The 21,346-nt window shown below is 41.4% G+C and overlaps 3 protein-coding genes across 3 annotated transcripts; all 3 read left to right on the forward strand.

Annotated features, from left to right (window-relative positions):
• Window positions 1-131: 131 nt before the first annotated feature.
• LOC308130631 (uncharacterized protein) lies at window positions 132-3,914 on the forward strand. Its single transcript, XM_080497044.1, has 3 exons — window positions 132-232; window positions 945-1,241; window positions 2,172-3,914. Exons 2-3 carry the CDS (start codon window positions 1,142-1,144, stop codon window positions 3,143-3,145), a joined length of 1,074 nt encoding a protein of 357 aa, XP_080353170.1. The 5' UTR covers window positions 132-232; window positions 945-1,141; the 3' UTR covers window positions 3,146-3,914.
• Window positions 3,915-4,730: 816 nt separating this feature from the next.
• Window positions 4,731-7,779, forward strand: LOC308130406 (uncharacterized protein). Its single transcript, XM_080496771.1, has 3 exons — window positions 4,731-4,965; window positions 5,499-5,795; window positions 6,168-7,779. The coding sequence occupies exons 1-3, from the start codon at window positions 4,755-4,757 to the stop codon at window positions 7,157-7,159; spliced, it is 1,500 nt and encodes a 499-aa protein (XP_080352897.1). The 5' UTR covers window positions 4,731-4,754; the 3' UTR covers window positions 7,160-7,779.
• Window positions 7,780-11,351: 3,572 nt separating this feature from the next.
• samhd1 (SAM domain and HD domain 1) lies at window positions 11,352-21,033 on the forward strand (the record flags this gene model as incomplete). Its single annotated transcript, XM_080496675.1, has 16 exons — window positions 11,352-11,532; window positions 11,633-11,699; window positions 11,789-11,861; window positions 12,630-12,790; window positions 13,057-13,172; window positions 13,909-13,979; window positions 15,423-15,581; window positions 16,630-16,730; window positions 16,832-16,940; window positions 17,084-17,175; window positions 17,284-17,399; window positions 17,809-17,951; window positions 19,293-19,388; window positions 19,484-19,588; window positions 20,327-20,464; window positions 20,759-21,033. The coding sequence occupies 16 exons, from the start codon at window positions 11,352-11,354 to the stop codon at window positions 20,903-20,905; spliced, it is 1,875 nt and encodes a 624-aa protein (XP_080352801.1). The 3' UTR covers window positions 20,906-21,033.
• Window positions 21,034-21,346: the final 313 nt, after the last annotated feature.

The following is a 21,346-nucleotide window of genomic DNA, read 5'->3' on the forward strand; positions in this document are numbered from 1 at the left end:
GCGTGGGACGTAGTTCTCTTCATGTTTCTCGGAGGAAAAGTTTCCTCTCCTGCAGCAACAATGAGTTCAGTTCAGGCTTTGAAGGACTTTATCAACGAGCGACTAACTGTTGCCGCTGGAGAAATATTCACCTTGTTTGAACAAACTATCGTCCAGTACGAGGAGGAGAGTCAACGTCAACACGGATTACTGGAAATCAGATGTAAACCTAAAATCAAGTCACACAAAACAGGTATGGACAATTCTGAATCAACACATGAAGGGAACTCGTGGGGGATCGTTACATTTCATTTGAAATGCTTCTTATTGAAAGTAATTCCTCGCCTATCGTTACAGCCAGTGTAATAACTGTCGCGCGGCTTTCAGGGTGCTCACCACTGGGGAGGGGGTTAACACACCTACTTGTCTGCCCCACTGATCCAAAACTGGATCAGACTTCAAGAGATCCAGTCCTCGGCTCCATGAATGTTAATAATATAGTTTATCGACCTTACCTTCAGACAGAAACAACCACCGACCTGGAGCAGTCTCTGTTGCTGCTCCTCAGAGACCCCCAGCTTATTTTTTTTTTCAAATTATTATTAGGAAATCCAAACTTTACCAGGTTTCCATATTTGAAACTGTGCGGCTGAGTGATTTAAAGTGACGTTGAAGACTAGCGCCCCCTGCAGTTCAATGGTTGAGGACAAGAACTGCACGCAGGCTGGCATCTTTATTAAAGTGAAAGTGACGATTCACGCTCACGCACAAATAAATTGAATAAAAATAGCCTAATTTTACATGCATAAGAAAAAATATTATTTTACCAGTATTTTAGTGACCCCCCCCCCAAAAAAAAAAATCACAAATCATATTTTAAATATCTCCTGTCCTGTCTCATCCATCCATCACTATAAAATATCAGCATCCATCACATTGGTGACTTGTGTCTTGTTTCCGTCCAGAGAGTCCACAGCGACACAGTGGTGACCAGAAGACGAGCTCCAGCCTGGAGCAGGAGGAACATGAAGCTCCACACATTAAAGAGGAGGAGGAAGTTATTGAAGTGACTGTTACTGATGGTGAAAGTGACAGTTCCCCCAACTCTGTGAGAGACTTGACCACCCAGCGACTGACTGCTGTTGCCGTGGAAATATTCGCCATGTTTGAAGAAACTCTTGTCCAGTACAAGGAGGAGATTGATCGTCAGCGCAGATTGTTGGAAACCGGCTGGGAACCGCAAATCAAGTTGCACAGAACAGGTATGGAAAAGTCTGAATGACCACATGGAGCTGACTGGTTGGAGGATCTCCATGGTTACGGTGCAGTTTGTTTTGTCCACCGCAGACAGAAGCAGGATTTATGTCTGTTGTTTTTAGTATATTTGGTCACGTTTGTCTAAATCCATTCCTTCCCCACGTCAACACAGACATGAAACCTTCGGAGTAATTACATAAGTTCCTTCTAGCACTCTCAGCATGAAAATTTTTCAAGTTGCCGCTCAATTCTAAATTTATTTCAGCCATACAAACCCCATTTGAGCACTCTTTTCTCCCTCTCACAGCTGCACTCTGATTATCTGCATATTGTTTTCATGACAACACACAACCACCTGAAGGGTTTTGGCTACTTCATTGGTATTTTTTATTTATACTTTAATACAGCTACAAATTATATGCTATTCCTTTCCTTGTCCTGGTGGGGGTGCTTGTTCCCGTGGCGCTCAGGTGCTGCCTTGCTTGTGGGTCTAATTGAGATCGGATGGGGAGTGGTGGGTTGGAGGCAGTTGACTGAACTATAACTTTTTCCTCACAAGGACTACTTAAAAAAGTTGTGTACATTGATGTTTTTTGAACAGCCATGTCCTGAGAACACATAAAAGCACTATGTCTGATTTTCACTCCATCTCAGGTGTTAAAACGGTTAATGGTATGTTGTGTGAATATGAGGAAAGATAAGTGTATGTATAATATAACACCTTTTAAAAGTTGATCCCAAAGAATTTCATGGTTAATCCACCAGCTGCTAAAAGTAACCATCAAGCAATAATGTAATAACTACAGATTATTTTGGATATTTTAATGTTTTCAACTTCAACTGCTTGAATCCCAGGATTTTTTTTTTTTTTTAATGTTGGAACTGTAAAAGTAATGTAACTAAACCATTTATCTTGCACATTTGTGTCCCTCCAGAGCTCCCACAGCACCATGACTGCCCCGAGGAGCAGCTCTTTCTTCAGGAAACGGGAAACTACTGTCTACAGCGGGGAGAACCAGAACCTCCACAGATCAAACAGGAGCCAGAAGAACCGGAACCTCCAGAGATCGAGTATGAGGAACCCGGTACCAGCCATGAGGGAGAGCATCCTATACTGAAGTTTGAAAGTGAAACCTCTTCGACTGAGGAGCAAAGTTACCTGAGCGAACCAGAAGAAGTATCGAACACTGAGCAGTTCCTCTCTCGTGACTCTCGTCAAAACTCCGGAATTTTCACCGACAAGAAGAACATTTGTGAAGTCTGTGGTAAAGGTTACGACCGACCGAGTGAATTGTTGCGCCACATGAGAAGCCACACAGGTGAGAAGCCGTATTCTTGTGAGATATGTGCGAAGAGTTACAACCGCGAGAGTGGATTGCTGCGTCACATGAGAACTCACACGGGTGAGAGGCCGTATTCCTGTGAGATATGTGGGAAAAGTTTCAGTGTGCAGAGTACTTTTTCGGGCCACTTGAGAACTCACACGGGTGAGAAGCCGTATTCTTGTGAGATATGTGGGAAAAGTTTCAGTTTGCTGAGTACTTTGTCAGGCCACGTGCGCACTCACACAGGTGAGAAGCCGTATTCTTGTGAAACATGTGGGAGGCGTTTCAGTCGACAGAATCATTTGGTGGGCCACATGAGAACTCACACGCGTGAGAAGCCACATTCTTGTGGAACGTGTGGGAAAAGTTTCACTCAGCGCAGTAATTTGATGGTCCACGTTAGAACTCACACAGGTGAGAAGCCGTATTGTTGTGAAACGTGTGGGAGAAGTTTCACTCAGCACAGTAATTTGTTGGTCCACATGAGATCTCACACACGTAAGAAGCTGTATTCTTGTGACACGTGTGGGAAAAGTTTCAGTTTGCACAGCACTTTGTTGGGCCACATGAACGTTCACAAGTGAGAAGCCGTCCGCTTGTGAAATACCGAGGATGAGATTTAGTAATCCTAGGTCACTGTTGCACCACATCGCAAAGGGATTACATCATTAAAGACGATGGCAGATGAAATTCTCAAGTTGAACTCCTCCTTCAGATTAAATCCAGGAGACCTAACATTTGTCTAGAAAATAAAACAGTCCTTCCCCATGAAAAAAAAAAGTCAAAGGGCTTGGCCGTGGTAGTTCCCCCGAAAAAACTGATCATTTGCCATGAAATAAGGATTGGTGATTACGGTACCTGCTTTATATGCTGCAATGGGCCTAAAAATGTACGTTTGATCAAAACTGTCTGCCAATATCCATACACAGACATAGCGCCACTAGCTGGAGACATGAAAGAGCAGTTTTGACAGACAGACGCGGGGCCTGCAGTGTGCCGTATGCAGCAGGCAGGACATTTGCTGAAGGAGAAGGTTTGAGGCCAAAATCACAAGGGATCATTCAGTTTCGAAGAAATGTTGCTAATTTAAATACTGTTGATTTGTTTGAAGGAAATGAGAAGATTGAAATAAAAGTTGTTTTCATTTGTGTTCAACGACAGAGACTGACAAATGGTCCCCCTGGTTGCTTTAAGTATTTTCCTCCCTTTAATGGTTTTTGCCAACCTTGTTTATCCCTGCTCTTATCTGATTTTATTTTTCAATCTTTTTTTTTTTTTTTTTAAAGCTTTTGATTATATCTTTGATTTTTATGTGTATATTTTTATTACTTTATGTTCACTTGTCACATTTCATGTCCGTTCGAAATAAAATGTTGTATTAAGATTATGAATCTTAGAGAAGCATAGTTCATTTTTATTTCTAACAGCTTGTTTTTTTTTGTATGAGAAGATTAAACTTTGAAGAAATGGAAGTAAAATGTTTATGAATTCAATGGCTTATTTGATTCTGTGGTTTTCCTTTAACATGAATGGGTCATTCTTTTTATGCGACGAAGGGAAAAAAATAAGTTTTGCCTACATGGAACACATGTCTGCTTGAATGCAATGTCAAACATTTAATATACAATACTCACAATAACATTTTAAGCTTTAAATGGAATTTGTAGAAAACAAAACAAAAATTGCTACAGTCATCTTGCATACAAAAAGCAGAACACATTTCAACTTCAGGTTTCTTTAATCTCACTGTTGGAAATGTCAAACTGCTCCCGACATTAGATGAGGTTATTTGGAGTCATAAACCTGCTCCTGTTGTTTAAATACCAATTCTGATTGAACTGGGAAACATATTGGTCCATTTCTGGGCCAAACACCTGCTGTGAATTTTGCGATTAAGCTTCTTAGAGAACAGCGAGTTGCACATGTGCGTTGAAAGATTTGCAGAATATCCGTTAAGGAGAAGCAGGAGCAGAAGATATTTGAATAGTTTCCTAAACCCACCGGGTTCGACGGGGGAGATATTTGACTGGCTGAACTGATGTACACAAATTGAGCCAGCAGATGGCGGTAATGAGCGCAACTCTGGATGCAAATTCCCGTAAGATCTCAAAGAAGAAGAAAACCGGAAAGCATCAAAACTACCGGAAAAGAAAAAAAGAAAGAGGACAAGCAGCGTGGGACACAGTTGTCTTCATGTTTCATGGAGGAAATGTTGTCTCTCCTGCAGCAACAATGAGTTCAGTTCAGGCTTTGAAGGACTTTATCAACGAGCGACTAACTGCTGCCGCTGGAGAAATATTCACCTTGTTTGAACAAACTATCGTCCAGTACGATGAGGAGAGTCAACGTCAACACGGATCACTGGAAATCAGATGTAAACCCCAAATCAAGACGCATAAAACAGGTATGGAAAAGTCTGAATCAACACATGAATGGAACTCGTGGGCGATCGTTGCATTTCTATTTGAAAGTAGCATATAGAAATGAGGCTGCAGTTGTCGTACAGGGCAAATAACGTGAATTTAAAGCAGAAACCTTCAGCATTTAACAGAACATCTGTATTAGAAATGCAGGAAACTGTGCTGTTTGCAAACTACGACTGTGGAACTGCACCTTCGTTCCTCCATGAGGGTCATTCGATGGGTCCTGTCTGCATAAGGGCTGATTGGAATGCTTCTTATAGGTGGCAAGTAACTCCTCGCCTATAGTTCCAGCTGAGGTCAGACAAAAAAATCTCGTTTTATGCCGTCAACACTATAAATGTTGAAACGTTTGATTCAGGCATATACATTTAGCTCTCTCCCAGTTGCAGCACCGCTGATTGCAATGAAGGGTTCATTTTTCACAACCTTGGTGGTGACATCATGTTTATATTTTAAATGTACCCTGTCCTGTCGCATCCATCATATTGGTGACTTGTGTCTTGTTTCCATCCAGAGAGTCCACAGCGACACAGTGGTGACCAGAAGACGAGCTCCAGCCTGGAGCAGGAGGAACATGAAGCTCCACACATTAAAGAGGAGGAGGAGGTTGTTGAAGTGACTGTAACTGATGGTGAAAGTGACAGTTCCCACAACTCTGTGAGAGACTTGACCACCCAGCGACTGACTGCTGTTGCCGTGGAAATATTCGCCATGTTTGAAGAAACTCTTGTCCAGTACAAGGAGGAGATTGATCGTCAGCGCAGATTGTTGGAAACCGGCTGGGAACCGCAAATCAAGTTGCACAGAACAGGTATGGAAAAGTCTGAATGACCACATGGATCTGACTGGTGGAGGATCTCCATGGTTACGGTGCAGTTTGTTTTATCTACCGCAGACAGAAGCAGGATTTGTGCCTGTTATGTTTTTAGTATATTAGGTCACATTTATTTACCAGACTGGTAACTATAAATACACTCTTCATCTCCACAATCTACACTGTCCAGGTGTGCCAGCTGGCCTGTACATCACTGCGTACATCGTACGTCCAATTAATATTCGTATTAGAGGTGCTTACGCCATATCAAGAGCATAAAGTGCACCCCAGGATTTTCTTTTTTTTTAATGTTGGAACTGTAAAAGTAATGTAACTAACCATTTATCTTGCACATTTGTGTCCCTCCAGAGCTCCCACAGCACCATGACTGCCCCGAGGAGCAGCTGCTTATTCAGGAAACGGGAAACTACTGTCTACAGCGGGGAGAACCAGAACCTCCACAGATCAAACAGGAGCCAGAAGAACCGGAACCTCCAGAGATCGAGTACGAGGAACCCGGTACCAGCCATGAGGGAGAGCGTCCTATACTGAAGTTTGAAAGTGAAACCTCTTCCACTGAGGAGCAAAGTTACCTGAGCGAACCAGAAGAAGTATCGAACACTGAGCAGTTCCTCTCTCGTGACTCTCGTCAAAACTTCAGAACTTTCACCGACAAGAAGAACATTTGTGAAGTCTGTGGTAAAGGTTACGACCGACCGAGTGAATTGTTGTGCCACATAAGAACTCACACAGGTGAGAGGCCGTATTCTTGTGAGATATGTTTGAAAAGTTACAACCGACACAGTGGATTGCTGCGTCACATGAGAACTCACACAGGTGAGAGGCCGTATTCCTGTGAGATATGTTTGAAAACCTACAGCCAACACAGTGTTTTGCTGCGTCACATGAGAACTCACACGGGTGAGAAGCCGTATTCTTGTGAAATATGTGGGAAAAGTTTCAGTTTACAGAGTACTTTGTCAGGCCACATGAGAACTCACACAGGTGAGAAGCCGTATTCTTGTGAAACGTGTGGGAAACGTTTCACTCAGCACAGTAATTTGTTGGTCCACATGAGATCTCACACACAGGAGAAGCCGTATTCTTGTGAAACGTGTGGGAAATGTTTTAGTCAACAGAATCATTCGGTGCTCCACATGAGGACTCACACAGGTGAGAAGCCGTACTCCTGTGAAACCTGTGGGAAGTGTTTCAGTTTGCACAGCACTTTGTTGGGCCACATGAGAACTCACACAGGTGAGAAGCCGTATTCTTGTCAAACGTGTGGGAAAAGTTTCACTCAGCACAGTAATTTGGTGGGCCACATGAGATCTCACACACGTGAGAAGCCCTATTCTTAAGAAACATGGGAACAGTTTCACTTTATACAGCACTCTGTTGGGCCATGTGAACGTACACAGGTGAGAAGCCGTACTCTTGTGAGACCCCCTGGGATGAGATTTACTAATCGTAAGTCATTGCTGCATCTCTGTCGAGTGCTGTTCCAACGTGCGTGAGTGCGTGAGGACCCATTCAGTGCTGCTTGCAGCTTCAATTGAAACATTTCCTTGTTATGGCACTTGTGGAAAAGCATTCTGGAAAATAACACCGCTTAACAGGCCCCGCCTCCCACTCCAGTTCACTTTATTTACAGTATGTGCACCCATGGCAGGCAGCACGCATGTTTTCATTGACTCACCATTGATGCATGTGTTTACATTTAAGTGTTTACATTGTATTATATCCTGAAAAGGATTTGATGTTTGTGTATTATTTCTTGTATTGTTAATTTGCCTGTTTGTCATGAGTTATTCCAGTTGTTCCACTTCGGAAAGATGTTGCTTGTGAAAGCAGAAAGTAAATCCCTCGAACAGCAGGAGTGATTGTATACAAGGTTCATGAGTAATTCTAGTATTAAATCATGACGCCTGTAGCCGTACTCACCACTGTATTCACAATTTGTCCATTCGACTGCTCACAAGGTGAAAGTGGGAACCGATTTCTTTCCGCTTTAAATAAACTACTGTATGAGTTGTATGTGATGAAGACTGGTGAGGTGGAATCGCCACCTCCGGAACATTAAAGTTGACTTTGACCTTGTGGAATCACTGAATGATGTTTGTTCATGAAAGCGTTTGCTGTCAACAGCAACTGTCCACAGATTAATAATTTTTTTTAAATTAAGTAATATAGCATTAGAATTGAACATTGATTTGACTCCAAACATGACCATGACACACTGCAGGTCATGTTGCTCAATTCAGATTTATTAGACCACCTGGCTCCAGTATGAACAGTGTACAGAAGTGACCAGCCATAAGCAGGAGACTTTTTTTTTTCTTCTGGAAATGGATCAGAAAAAAGTAGCATCATCTGCCATTTTTGATGTCATCTTCACTGCTTTAGCCATTTCTGCTGTTTTCCCCCCATTTTACGTCAGTTGTTTTAGATGGCGTCACCTTTTTCAGCCATTGTTGTTGTAGCAGTGTTAACTGCCGTACGTACACTTATTATCTGACATCTAAATACTCTAGTCTATTAACATTCTATTCCTCGAGGTAATCCACTTTCCTCTCATGGGTCAAAAACATGCGTGTGAGGTTAATAGGTGATCCTAAACTGCCCCGAGGTGTGTGTGGTAGTCTGTCTCTTTGTGTTTGACCTCCGATGGACTGGTGACCTGCCCATGACCTTGTCCATGGTTCGCTGGGATCAGCTCCAACGCCCAATGACCATTGTTGAATTGTGGAGTGACAGTACATTTGAATGGTTTGTAGTGTTTGGATTTTAAGTTGTGACTTTATTTAAATTGAGTAAAGTTTGATCGGTTTTATGAGGATATTAGTGTGTTTGACAAGATGACATGTTCATGAGTTTTGTTAGAAAGATCCTACAGTAAAAAAAGTTACTTAGTTAGATTTAGAACTCCAAATCAGAGTTCAGATGAAGTTATGAGACTGTTGTTCTTTGATCAGTGAGTGAAAACATTTTATTTTTTTTAGGGGGTTTATCGGTGGTTATAACTGAAGTCATATTTCAGATTATTTGATTAAAAAGGATATCTGGTTTAAATGACATGTTGTGTGTCCTGTGTGTTGTAAATGCACTAACCCCATTCCTTTAACGATTGAAAAGTTCAAGTAAATTCAACTCAGCACATCCATAATTAAGGAGAGCTGATATTGTAACAGCCTTTTCCAGTTAACCAGTGAAGGGAACTTCAGTGCAGGATGGAAGCTGGAGATAAAACAGGCTTCAACGATGCTTCTTCGTTTGGTTAAAAAATGTTTAATATCAAATAGGATGACATCAAAAAAAATCAAAAGCTGATGACAGGACAGGGTGAGAGAAGCGACTTCCAATATGCAACTCTGACACACAAAAGAAACTCCGTGGCTTATATGGTCAGCAACATATGCCACTAATTAGTTTACGACAATCAACATCCCCAATGCCATAGCATCTACGGTCCCACTTCTGACACCTCTTAACTTCCTTGAGGCCAAACAGGAAATATATGGTGAAACATTTGGCCTACCATTTGCCCCTGTCCTGTCTCTGCTCAGACTCTCTGGAGCCGGCCTGCATACTACAAAGAAGAGTAGCATGATAGTGAAATAAGAAATAAAACATATATGAGAAGATATAAGAAATTATACTTCATCAGAACCGGGAGCAGAATATATATATATATATATATATATATATATATATATATATATATATATATATATATATATATATATATATATATATATATATATATATATATATTAAGCATATACAAATCAACACTATATGATCACAACATTATGATTTAGCACTCTCAGAAGGTGTGGTTCACTACATTGAAACATATAATTAGACCATTTTAAATTAGATAATGGCACTACAAAGATAGCGCAAATTTACTCTTCTATTCAATAAAAACCGTTTAAAAATAAAGCCCTACAGTAGGAAGGGATTCATGCTGACCACGTGTCTGCTTTATCAGAATAGCAATTTCTTTCTAGGAAAAAAGGATAAGCGTTTCCCACGCAAAATACGTAATCCCGTTTAAGTGTCAGAGCTCCTCTTTCATTGGCTCCTTCTCATATTAAGCCCCGCCCATCTATCATTAAAACAGGGGCAGCCCTCGTCAAGCTACCAGTTGGCGATACATAACATACCGGAAATAAAAGTTAAATTTTCTATAAACGTTGAAAGTTATTGTCGATATTTGCCTTAAAGATCATTCTTATGCGGGAAGAAAGTGAGAGCGGTCATTTCATTACAGGCACAATTTTTCTTTTTTTTAAAATTATGCTGTATGTAATCCCGGAATAGACGTCGAGTCCAATTACAGTGAACAGCATATTGTTTTCTTAATAATCTATTCAAAATGTGACTTAATGTGCAAACTATGTGAATAGAATATGGAAAGAACCCAATTTGAAAGGATGGAATTAGTTGATTTACTGTTGCAGAAAATGGCCTCTTCAAAAATAAGTATAATAAAAGCCTTTTTTTAGTTTTGGTGGTTTACTTTTGCCTTGATCAAAGTTGTGATGTAAAAGTCCTTATATATGACTGAAATCACCATAGTCAAGTTATGCTACATATTACATTTAAAGTTATATTTTTGACTGATCATTTGATTATATTCAGAGTGCTTGATTTGCAGCTATAAAATGTCACTGATATTTGTTTTTTTTTTAACTGTGACTTCCTAATTTCCCTTCCTGTTTTTTTTTTTCCATAAACCTTTTGTATACCCTTTTATTAGTCAAATAAGACCTATTTTCTTTCTGCTCACAACCACTTTCAATTAAAAAAATGTTTTTATTGATACAGTGCCACATGAAGCATGGTCATCTCTCCACACTTTCATAATAAAGATGGAAATTTCTGACTGCATATATACAGTACATTTCAACAGACAGCTGATGTCAGTGGAACAAGAAACTGCTTTTTCTTTATTGTGCCCCATGTTAATTATGATGTGCCAAATCTCCTTCAGGGGTGGGAAATGTACAAGCACTGCAGCACAGTCATCTCTTGGTACCGTTAAATACACAGGAAAAACCCAATAAGTACATATGAAGGAAACACTCCCTTTTAACAGAAAGAATCCTGCAGAACTAAAATCACATGTGGAGACTTGTTTTTATCTTGTCACGCCTGTTTTATTTCCTCTGGTTCAATTCATTTCAATTCAATTCGATTTGATTTATATAGCACATGGAAATAAGAATGAAAAACTCTCTCAAGGCGGGGAAAAAAAAAAACAGGCTCAGAGGTTGCGGCTGTTTACTATTCCGGTCGGGGTGAGGTGGTATTTTATTCTATTTCATTTTCAGGCACTATAATAACCCCCGCGTCTGAGTTTTTAGCGGACTTATATTGTGTAATGACGGAAGCGGAAGTGGTGCTGGTGATTCACTCTGTGACCTGACGCGCCGGTACGGATACAAAAACCCCGGTCTTTCCACCACTGCCGTCTTCTTTGCGGGGCGATCAGCTGTTGAGGTCTACTGTACTCACCTGTACCCTTCTGATCCGCACCATTAAGACATGGAGACTCGGAAGCGACCATTCGGGGCGGCCGCTGCGCCCGACGACAGCCTCGCGACACCTGAGAAGCGAGTGTCACCGGAGCGGCTGCTGGACGCCGACTACGCGGAGTGGGGAGTGGAGGAAACGTGCCTCTTTCTGCGGACCGAGGGGCTCGAAAAGTGGGAGAACGTTTTCAGATGTGGGTCTCGTGTCTTTGCCACCTCGATTAATGTCGATTAAGACTTTTGAGGTGTCTGTCGCCTTCGCTTAACTTTGCATTGCGCTCGTTTGTCTCGCAGCGGAAAAAGTCACCGGCGTTGGACTGCGGTGCCTGACGGACGCAGACCTGCAGACCATCGGCATCAAGTCAGTGTGTTGCTCCCGGTGGAACGGTTCAACGGAGCCCCGTGACCCTGCAGCTGACCCCCCCCTTTCTCTCCATCCCTTCTGTCCAGGTGTCTCGGTGACCGTCTGCAGATCCTGCACATCCTCCGGAAGCTGTGGCAGATAAAGACAGATTATTACAAGGTAACCTGAAGGACATTCATTATTATTATCATTGTTATCATTATTATCATTATTATCATTATTATTATTATTATTATTATTATTATTATTATTATTATTATTATTATTATTATTATTATTATTATTATTATTGTTACCAGAAGCAAGAGGAAGGAAAACACGCAGATCCTCAACTTAAACACACCCTTGAGTCTTAAAACGAGAACCCTTAGGCCAAAACAAAACAAACCCAACCAAGGAGAAACCAGCCTCACAACACTACAAGTGCTTTACACTGATAATCACAGTCATTTACACAAGTGCTCATGCAAGTTGGTGAATCCATCCACTGGTGTTCGGTGACTTGCTCAAGATGTGAAGAGAGTGAGATGGGGAATCTGGGCTTGGTTCAAACATGACCCAAAAAAAAACAAAACAAACAAACATTGCATTCATTTATATTTCCCACATTGGATCAAATAATTTATGGCCTTAAGGGGCCTTATTTAAGATTTAATTTACCCCGCTCATATATTTTTTTTTGGGGGGGGGACTGTTGAGTCACTTTAGTGTCAGTCTGTCCTTCGTCTGGTTATCAGGGTTTTTTGTTGGGGTGCAGTGGGTAAATGGTTTATACCTGCTTATCTAATAGGCTACAGCACTGTAGTAGAAGTGAGTGAGTCTCGTATTTCAGGATCTGAACTGTTTTGTTTCATCTATTTTGATGTACTTCAAACTGGAAATGATGCGCGTTGCGCCGTTTCAAATTTGTCTCCCGTGTGCTTCCAGGTCTTCAATGATCCCATCCACGGGCACATAGAGCTGCATCCGCTTCTCATCAAAATCATCGACACCCCTCAGTTTCAGAGGCTACGAAACATCAAGCAGCTCGGAGGCACCTACTTTGTTTTTCCTGGAGCGTCCCACAACCGCTTTGAACACAGCATTGGGTATTCTCACTTATACATTCCTTGATATCCGTCCTAATCCTACCTGTTGTTTCTATACACAGTGACACCATATTAAATCATAATATAATAACAGAGTACAGAAGTTGTCTTTAACTTGGATTTTAGTTGGTACAATGCGATGTTTCTCAGCTCCAGCCACATGTTCCAGTCATAAATATTGATTTGTTGTCAGTAAATGTAAAAAAAAAAAAATGCTCTTTCACATGCCTGGATCGTGTCCGTAATGATCTGTTGTGTGTCGGCAGGGTTTGCCATTTGGCGGGACGTCTTGTTCAAGCTTTGAACGAGAGGCAACCCGAGCTACTTATCTCTCGTAGAGACATCCTCTGTGTGCAGATCGCCGGCCTGTGCCACGACCTGGGTGAGTGGTGAGGAAAGGCTTTCACAACACACCCCAAGTGGGTATATCTCACACACACGGAAACAGTTGGCGGTCCAATAGTGAAAGATCTAAAGCCAGTGGTGACGCGCCGTAGCACCTTTGCTCTGAGATCAACTTAAATTAGCCGAGAGTCAATCGTGTCCTCCTGGATGGTTGTCTGCTTTATGTTTATTTGTATTGCGTTTTGAATAAATGTGAAAGGATTGACGGAAAGATTATTCTTTTTCCTGCACACTTTCAATCAAAATGTCCCTTTATATTTTCAGTAATAAGAAAAATAATGCAATTCTGTGTAGAATTATTACTTAGGTGTAACATGTATAATTGAATTGTACGACGATGGTAAACTACAGTATGTATGGACCCGGATTGATCCAAACAGCGTGTTATGAAACAGGTTAACAGACAGTTTCTGTTCTTTTTATCCAAAATAACGAGAGCTTTCTCTGTGTGACAGTCGATGTGCATTTTGGAGTGAACAGAGAAGAAGCTCACGTCACACATGTGACACATTTGAATTTCCTGGTTCCACTATTAAGCTTTTTAATAGGCACAAAGTTCTCCTCCTTTCCTCTCTGGTCTTTATTCTAATCTTCTGCATAAACTAAATGGTCTGTATATAAGTATCTATGATTGGAGTTATTGCTTGATGATGAGGAAGAATGAAACTGTTTATTATCGTTGACCTTGGCATTATGTTTATCTCCCGGTCCAGGGCATGGACCGTTCTCCCACATGTTTGACGGAATGTTCATCCCCAGAGCTCGCCCGGGCCTTGGCTGGAAGGTGAGAAGCCGCTCACATTTATTATATGAGAAGGAATAATGGCGGCATCCGAGAGCTGGTGGTGCTCCTTCGTACAGAAAGCAAAGTGTCAATCCTTCCTCGTTTCCTTTCTGTTTGCAAAGGCACATTATCCACATCCACTTTCACTTGGTAATGGCAGCCCACGTGTGTGAGCTGTTATTACTATAAACTGTTCCATCCAGAAGTTTATTCTACAGGTTACCACACTGCATGCATGAAATGACTCGCCAGCTATTTGAAAAGCGAAACAAAAACAAAAAAAAAGCTGAGTTGTGCCTCGGGCACTGTTAAGTATAAAACCTGAAAGGATGAGAGAGAAGAGACAAACCCCAGTATTGAGAGAAATGACTGTCAAAACAATAATTTCCTTGCGCAAAGGCAGAGAAATGAATTCACCTCACAGCTCGGTCATCGATCTGCAAAGTTCTTTCTCTCCGCTGCCCAGTTTTATTGAATCACTTGGAGTAGGCGTTTACATTTTCATGAAGCAAGTGTGGTACAATCAAGACTGGTTGAAACTGGTACTGAGGGAAGGACGGTGAGCTTGTGTGTGAGGAGATGAGAAAAGAATGTTTGTGATGAGGTGGTCTCCTGGCCGAGGCGGCCAGAGACCTTGGAGACATCACAGAGTAGTTGCAGTCAAAATATGTTCCCGTGAGCGCAAAGAATATCAACTCGTAACCTTGCAGCTGTGAGCAGCGTTCAGCACAAACGTGCATGAATCAACGATAACTTCCAAAATGTTAATTCCCATTATACCAAGTACCAAAGATTAACATAAGGATTGATATAAAGTACAAATTTACCCAACAGTCGCCCACTGAAGACGTTGATCCGCATCAACCTGTGATCAAAATGTGAAGCGCTCCCAGTCTTTTGTCCTCCCATCACTTCGAGTCATGAACTTTTAGTATCGTCAGAGAGCAGCCGTGTCGGGGATCTTCGAAATGTCGAGAGGACGTAGGGGGGGGGGGGGCTCAGGGTCCCGACAACAATGTCTCTTATGTGCTCACAGAGGCGAGTCTGTGTGACGCACATTCACATCCCGAAATCATTTCTACAAGAAATCTAGGGTCTTCCCTACAAGCTGTTAAAAAGTTTCATCAGCTGGTGGGTTGATGTGTTGTGGTGTTTACAGAAGCTTTATTGGGACACTTTCAGAGCCGTTAACGTCATTTAACTTGATAACGAGAAAGCTGAGGGAGCAGATGGTGATTCGAGTGTTTCACAAAGATAAGGACACCCGATAAGAGCTGCTCAGCACACCGTCCTTATGCAAGTTATGACCACCAGCCGTCAGTCTGGCTCACGCGAGTGATAAGACAGGTTTTTACATTTGTGTTGGGTAAGATAAGTTTCTTTCTGTTTGAGCTGAGCACAGTGTGACAACCATGTTATTATTTCTTGCTGTGTGTTCTGCAGCATGAGAAGGCCTCGGTGGCCATGTTCGACTACCTGGTGGAGGCCAATGGCCTGAAGCCGGTGATGGAGCAGCACGGCCTGGTGCTGCAGCAGGACCTGGACTTCATTAAGGAGCAGATTGCTGGACCGCTTAACACGAGTGCAACTCAAAGCCAGAAGGTACCAAAACATTAGTCGGTGTTGTCATTTCTCTAACCAATATCTTGAGCGTTTTGCTGTAAAATTATTAAAAAAAAATTTTTTTTAAATGCCTGAGTGATTGTTGACAGTGTGGCATCAACAAAACAAAGTGAAACAATAACGGCTGGTGACTGATGTCCTCGCCCATTAAACCATTTAATAGTGATTTAAGTTGAAAAATCAGTCGATAGAAGACTTTGCTTGTGTCGATCTGCAGTGGTTTTCTTGCCCCAAACTTTAGGGAACTATTCTAAGCAGTCCTTCTTTAAAATGAAAACCCATTACTTTCAAGTGGAGCGCTTTGTACCAAACACGACAGAAATATGTGCGGTGGCAGCTCTTCAGCATCTCTATAAATGAACCACATTGTAATTAGTGGTATCTGGATGACTTTCCTGTTAAAATGGAAGGTTCTACTAAAAACAAGTCTGAGACTTGTGGTTTATCTTTTAAAAAAAACGTGATATATTGAGAAACGTACTGGGCTACATTTCATACAAGTCAATGACATTATTTCTTCAGCCTGACTATATTATTAGCCAACCAAATAATCACGATCTAAACATGACCGCTTGCAATATGAGTAAACCTTTTGGTTTGTTCACTTTGTTCACCTTTTGTTTTAGTGTGGACAGCAGACACGTTTGATGCCCCCTGAGGAAACTTTGAAAAATAAATAAGTGGTTTTAAAATTGATGGGTGGGGGTGTATTAATCAGCAGCCATAGTTTCATTTATTTATTTGGACAGTGCGTATTAATATAAAAACAATCTTATGAATTTCATGTTGCTGTTAATAAGCTGGATTTAACACAAGGCTCATTTCCATCCGTAATGTTCGTGGCCTTCACGATAATCAAATTCTTCTCCGTGATTCAGACTTTCTTACCCATACGCATCCTTATCTTTTAGCTCCGTGCGTTCCTGCACTATTGTTTTTGACTCTATGAACCGTGACTTGACGACATTGTACTCCTGAACAGGCCTGTTCACTTCAGCTGACTCTGACGTTGCTCGTCTCCTTGCAGTGGCCATATAAAGGGCGTCCAGTGGACAAGTCTTTCCTGTACGAAATCGTGGCCAACAAAAGAAACGGCATCGATGTGGATAAGTGGGACTACTTTGCCAGGTGTCCCTTCTTGATGTGTTGGTTTTATTCAGTTGAAATTCTTCCAAACTGTGTTTTAAGGAAAATATATCTATCTTGTGTCTCATGATGTCTTATCGAAGGGATTGCTATCACCTCGGCATTCAGAACAACTTTGACTATCGGCGCTTCCTAAAGTTCGCCCGGGTGTGTGAGGTGGACGGACAGAAAAACATCTGCACCAGAGACAAGGTGTTCTTCTTCAAATATATACGGATTATTTATTAATCTTACTTTAACTTTGATTGCAATTTGAGTAGTTTTTTGTTGCAATCTACTTATCGGCATCATCAGTTCAATGTCGCAATTTGACACCAAGCTGATCCTTCTAACAGGAAGTAGGAAATCTGTACGACTTATTCCACACCAGGAACTGTCTCCACAGAAGAGCCTACCAGCACAAAGTAGGAAACATCATCGAGACCATGTGGGTATCGACTCCGAAGCTGCGTTTTTCCATCATGAGCTACCATTTACCATCGTATGGAGCAAAAATGTTCCCAGGAATGATTGTGATTTCGGTGCGTTTCTGCAGGATCACCGAGGCTTTTTTAAAAGCCGACCAACACATCAAGATCGAGGGCAAAGGAGGGAAGATGTTCACTCTCTCGGAGGCCATCGACGACCCGGAGGCCTACACCAAGCTGACAGGTCAGCAGCTACTTTTATCAGTTACACACTCCAGATGTGACTAATAAACTACATAACGACTCTTCACCCCAGCAGGCCTAAACGTTTGCAGGAATGAAGTATTTCAACTTGGATGACCATGCTAACTGAAAAGGCCAGATCACCTTAACTCCATAACTGTTCCTGACTTGTCCACTTGGGAGTCTCCTCGAGCGTTTTTACCATTCACGTCTTCTTGACACTTCTCAGAAACAAAATTATTCTCTAATTATCAAACAGTTTTAGAGAGATGACAGAACTTTTACAATGCAGATATCTTTTCTTTTGCCAACCATAATAACCATCATCTTTGATTGCACTGCAGTTATTGTCTGAAAAACATGATTGTAATGTCCTTGGCTGAATTGTATTGCCCATTTCTTCCTTGTAGATCATGTCTTTGAGCAGATACTCTACTCTTCCTCTCCGGAGCTGAAAGAGGCGAGAGAGATCCTGCACAACATCATCGCCAGACGCCTTTACAAGTGTCTCGGTCAAACGACTAAGGCAGGGAAGCTCACTGACGTGAATCAGGTATGTGTGTGTGACTTTTATTTTCCCCGAGCAGTTGATTGAGATCAAATGGTATGCTTTACAAGCAAGGCCTGGCCGAAATGGCAGCAATAAAACAAATTGATGATGGACAGACACTCGTGAAGAAAAAAACCGTAGATAAGCAAATGAAAGGGCAAAGTGACGTGGATGGGTTGTTGTATAGTCTGGTGAGGGATGGAGGGGCATGGATGGAGCAGAGAAGGTGGTAACGGGATTCTCGGGAGAGAAAGAAAGGCCATAAAACAAACTAAAAGACCACTAACACAAACATGATGACAAACATAAATTAAATCGCTTACACTTTCTACAATCATGCATTAAAAAGTCTGTAAAATGAGTGTTAAAATCATCACTGTGACAAGTTCCTGCAATTGTAGTGACTTTGTGTATGCAGAGGTATGATGGGGGCGGTTCAATAATTGTTTTATAAATAAAGGTGCACCAGTGGAGGAGCCAGACAGACGACTCTCGTCCCTCGGCACACTGTGTACAGTGACGAGTGAGGGACTTCCCGCCGGTAATGAATCTTAATGATCAGTGGCGTCCAGCATAAGCAATAAGGGAGAGCAGGAATTCACATACAGTTCAGCAAACGTGGTCCGCAGAACACATGAAAAACGCACATTATGGAAATAAATCAATGAGAGAGGAACCTGACTGGCACTGTCAGTAAAAGACTGCAGGCTGTGTTGAATAAATACTCCAATACTAAATACACAACATAATGTTGAAGAGCAGGTGACGGTCTATAATAATAATATACTGCATCTATTTGAAATCTTTATTTGATTTCTATAAATGTTATTATTCCTATTAATCTGAGAGCGGGTATCACACGTTGCTGACATGTGATCAGATCGTTTTGGGGTGATACGTCAGACGAGTTCAAACTATCTTCAGTATTGGAGCCTGGGCCAAAAAAAAGATATATTTATTTTGTTGTGGGAGGAAAACATGAAAATGTCACAACTACAAAGGTGATGTTAACTGAACCATAACCAATAATGATAATTTGGTAGCAAATATTGACTTTTTGTTGTATTAATAATAATAATAACTTTATTTATATAGCACTATTAGGTTACGATCAAGTAAGTCAAAGATTGATCAAAAATGCATATTAAATATGAGAAGCTGTTTATATTCAATAATGAAAGCAAGTGGGATTCTATCCGTTTTTATTAGTTTTGCTGTATGTGTATGAAACTGAAGGACAAAGTTGATTGCTGACTTTTTCCATTGAGCCCGTTCACAAGTGTGGTCAAAGTCTGGTTTAACGACGAGAACACTAACTTCTCGTCTTGGCCGATTCTCTACAAGGAGACAACCAAGAGCTGGGAAGCGTCTTTGGCTAAATCCGTCCCTCAGAGCAGCTCCCATGACGTCGATCTGCGGCCAGAGGACTTCATCGTCACTGTGAGCATTTCTCATACAGCCTCGATGACGAGGGTCTTTTTCCTCGACTCTCAAGTTTCTCCTGATCTCACTGAAAATATCTCTGTCTCTCTCAGGTCATTTTCTTGGACTACGGGATGAGAGAAAAGAACCCCATCAACAATGTGCGCTTCTATTGCAAGGAGGACAAAAATAAAGCCATCCAGATACGCAAGAACCAGGTCAGCCCTCTAAGGGTTAAAACTTTAGTGATTATTAAGCTTTTTTTTTTTTAAACGGTCAAACTCAAATATGTAGATGTACCATGCAGCAGAAAGCATTAGGTTTTTGAATCCTACATCTTCTCCCGCCAGTCTGATTTAAATTCTGTGATGGACTTTCTTCTTTTGTTTTTGTGTTTTTTTTAATTAATCACATACTCCAAAGGCGTAAAGACCTAAATAAACTACTGGTGCAGAAGCTACAAAAATGCCATCGGAGCTTTTCACATTGATGTCTGTTTTTCATTGACGGCTGAAGTAAATTCAAATATCATTCATGCACTCCCACTTTCCTCCCACAGTCCAAAAACATAGAAATTAGTTCAGTCATTGTAGTGAATGTGTGACTGATTGCAACTGTAGGAGAAGTAAAACATTTCGGAAAAACGTTGGTCCAAAAACATTGTATTTAAAGTTAATTGCCCCATAAATCCAGCTTTTCCTTGATTTTCCCCCATTTGAATATTGGGTCATAAGAACTGCATTCAGAATCTGCTGTGTCTGCGTGAGCTGGGCTGGCTCCGCCCACACGTGCCCATCTTGGGAAGAGGAGCAAGTACTTCCTCTCACGGGGCCATGTGCCAGAGCAGAGCGGCCGAATTGTGTGAATTGAATTTTGCATAATATGACCCCTTTAATGTTTCACTTTAGATAAATGTATCAGAACAATGAATTATGCTTGAATGCCGTTCCTATCAGGTCTCTAAACTCCTCCCGGAGCGCTTCGCTGAGCAACTGATCAGAGTCTACTGCAAGAAGACGGACAAGAAGAGTGTGGAGGCAGCCAAGAAGCAGTTTGTGCAGTGGTGCATGGACATGAACTTCTCCAAACCTCAGGTACCATTTGTCTGCTCAAAACGGACGCGACATGCATTACCTTCACCTCAAACCAACAAGTTAATTTTAACAAATTCATTTCGAAACCATGCGAGCCGCAATTCACAGTGTATTAGTTTGTTTTTGTTTTTTTATTATTACATATAAACCCATCTTTTTTTCTATGTTAAGAGCCCCAGTAGGTTTCACAGCAGTGTAATACTCCCTTTCCCAAATGATGTGTTTGCTTTTTGCTTTGCGGCGTTGACACAGCTCGTCCCATGACTGGCGTCTGTTGTTTTTGTTCATGTGCAGGATGGAGACATAATAGCTCCCGAGCTGACTCCTCTGAAGGCCAGCTGGGCCAGCAACAGTGAAGCCCAGGACGGGAACGAGGGCGACGCCAGCGATGCAAAGGGCCTGAACGGATCCACGAAGGTCAAAACTCGGCTGTTTAAGTGAGAGGAAAACTGTCTGCTGCATGTTAGGAGGCAGATCTGAGGGTGAGGGTGTTGGTACAGTGTTTTATACCAAAATATCCAGTTCTATAAAGATGTGTGTTCATGCTTGTTCTCAGGATTTTTACAGAATAATCATAATATTTTTCGGGGGGGGGGTCTTTTCTAGCACCTTATTTATTTACAGGAAACAGGTATGTTTGTTGCTTTCGTCGCCTTTGAAACTATATTTTTTATAACGTTTTCCTTTAACCAGAATGGAAATATCCTTCTCACAGTTTTGATTGATTTTGTAAAATCATATTTTTGGAAAAAAGAAAAGTGTAAAGCGATTGTAAGTGAACCTTAAGGTCAAAATAAACTCTTTAGTATCAATGGAACTTTATTTGTAATTTTTTTTTCACCACTTGAGGGCGATGTGGACTCGGGTAAACAGGAATTAGAG

The sequence above is a fragment of the Blennius ocellaris genome (genome assembly GCF_963422515.1).
Source record: "Blennius ocellaris genome assembly, chromosome: 5".
In the NCBI taxonomy this organism is placed as follows: domain Eukaryota; kingdom Metazoa; phylum Chordata; class Actinopteri; order Blenniiformes; family Blenniidae; genus Blennius; species Blennius ocellaris.

What these genes read in the sequence shown, in the direction of transcription:
- LOC308130631 (XM_080497044.1), top strand. Translation starts at nt 1,142, where the DNA reads ATGTTTGAAGAAACTCTTGTCCAGTACAAGGAGGAGATTGATCGTCAG. An exon ending in AATCAAGTTGCACAGAACAG is followed by an intron (nt 1,242 to 2,171) that starts GTATGGAAAAGT and finishes GTGTCCCTCCAG; the next exon opens with AGCTCCCACAGCACCATGAC.
- LOC308130406 (XM_080496771.1), top strand. Translation starts at nt 4,755, where the DNA reads ATGTTTCATGGAGGAAATGTTGTCTCTCCTGCAGCAACAATGAGTTCA. An exon ending in AATCAAGACGCATAAAACAG is followed by an intron (nt 4,966 to 5,498) that starts GTATGGAAAAGT and finishes GTTTCCATCCAG; the next exon opens with AGAGTCCACAGCGACACAGT. An exon ending in AATCAAGTTGCACAGAACAG is followed by an intron (nt 5,796 to 6,167) that starts GTATGGAAAAGT and finishes GTGTCCCTCCAG; the next exon opens with AGCTCCCACAGCACCATGAC.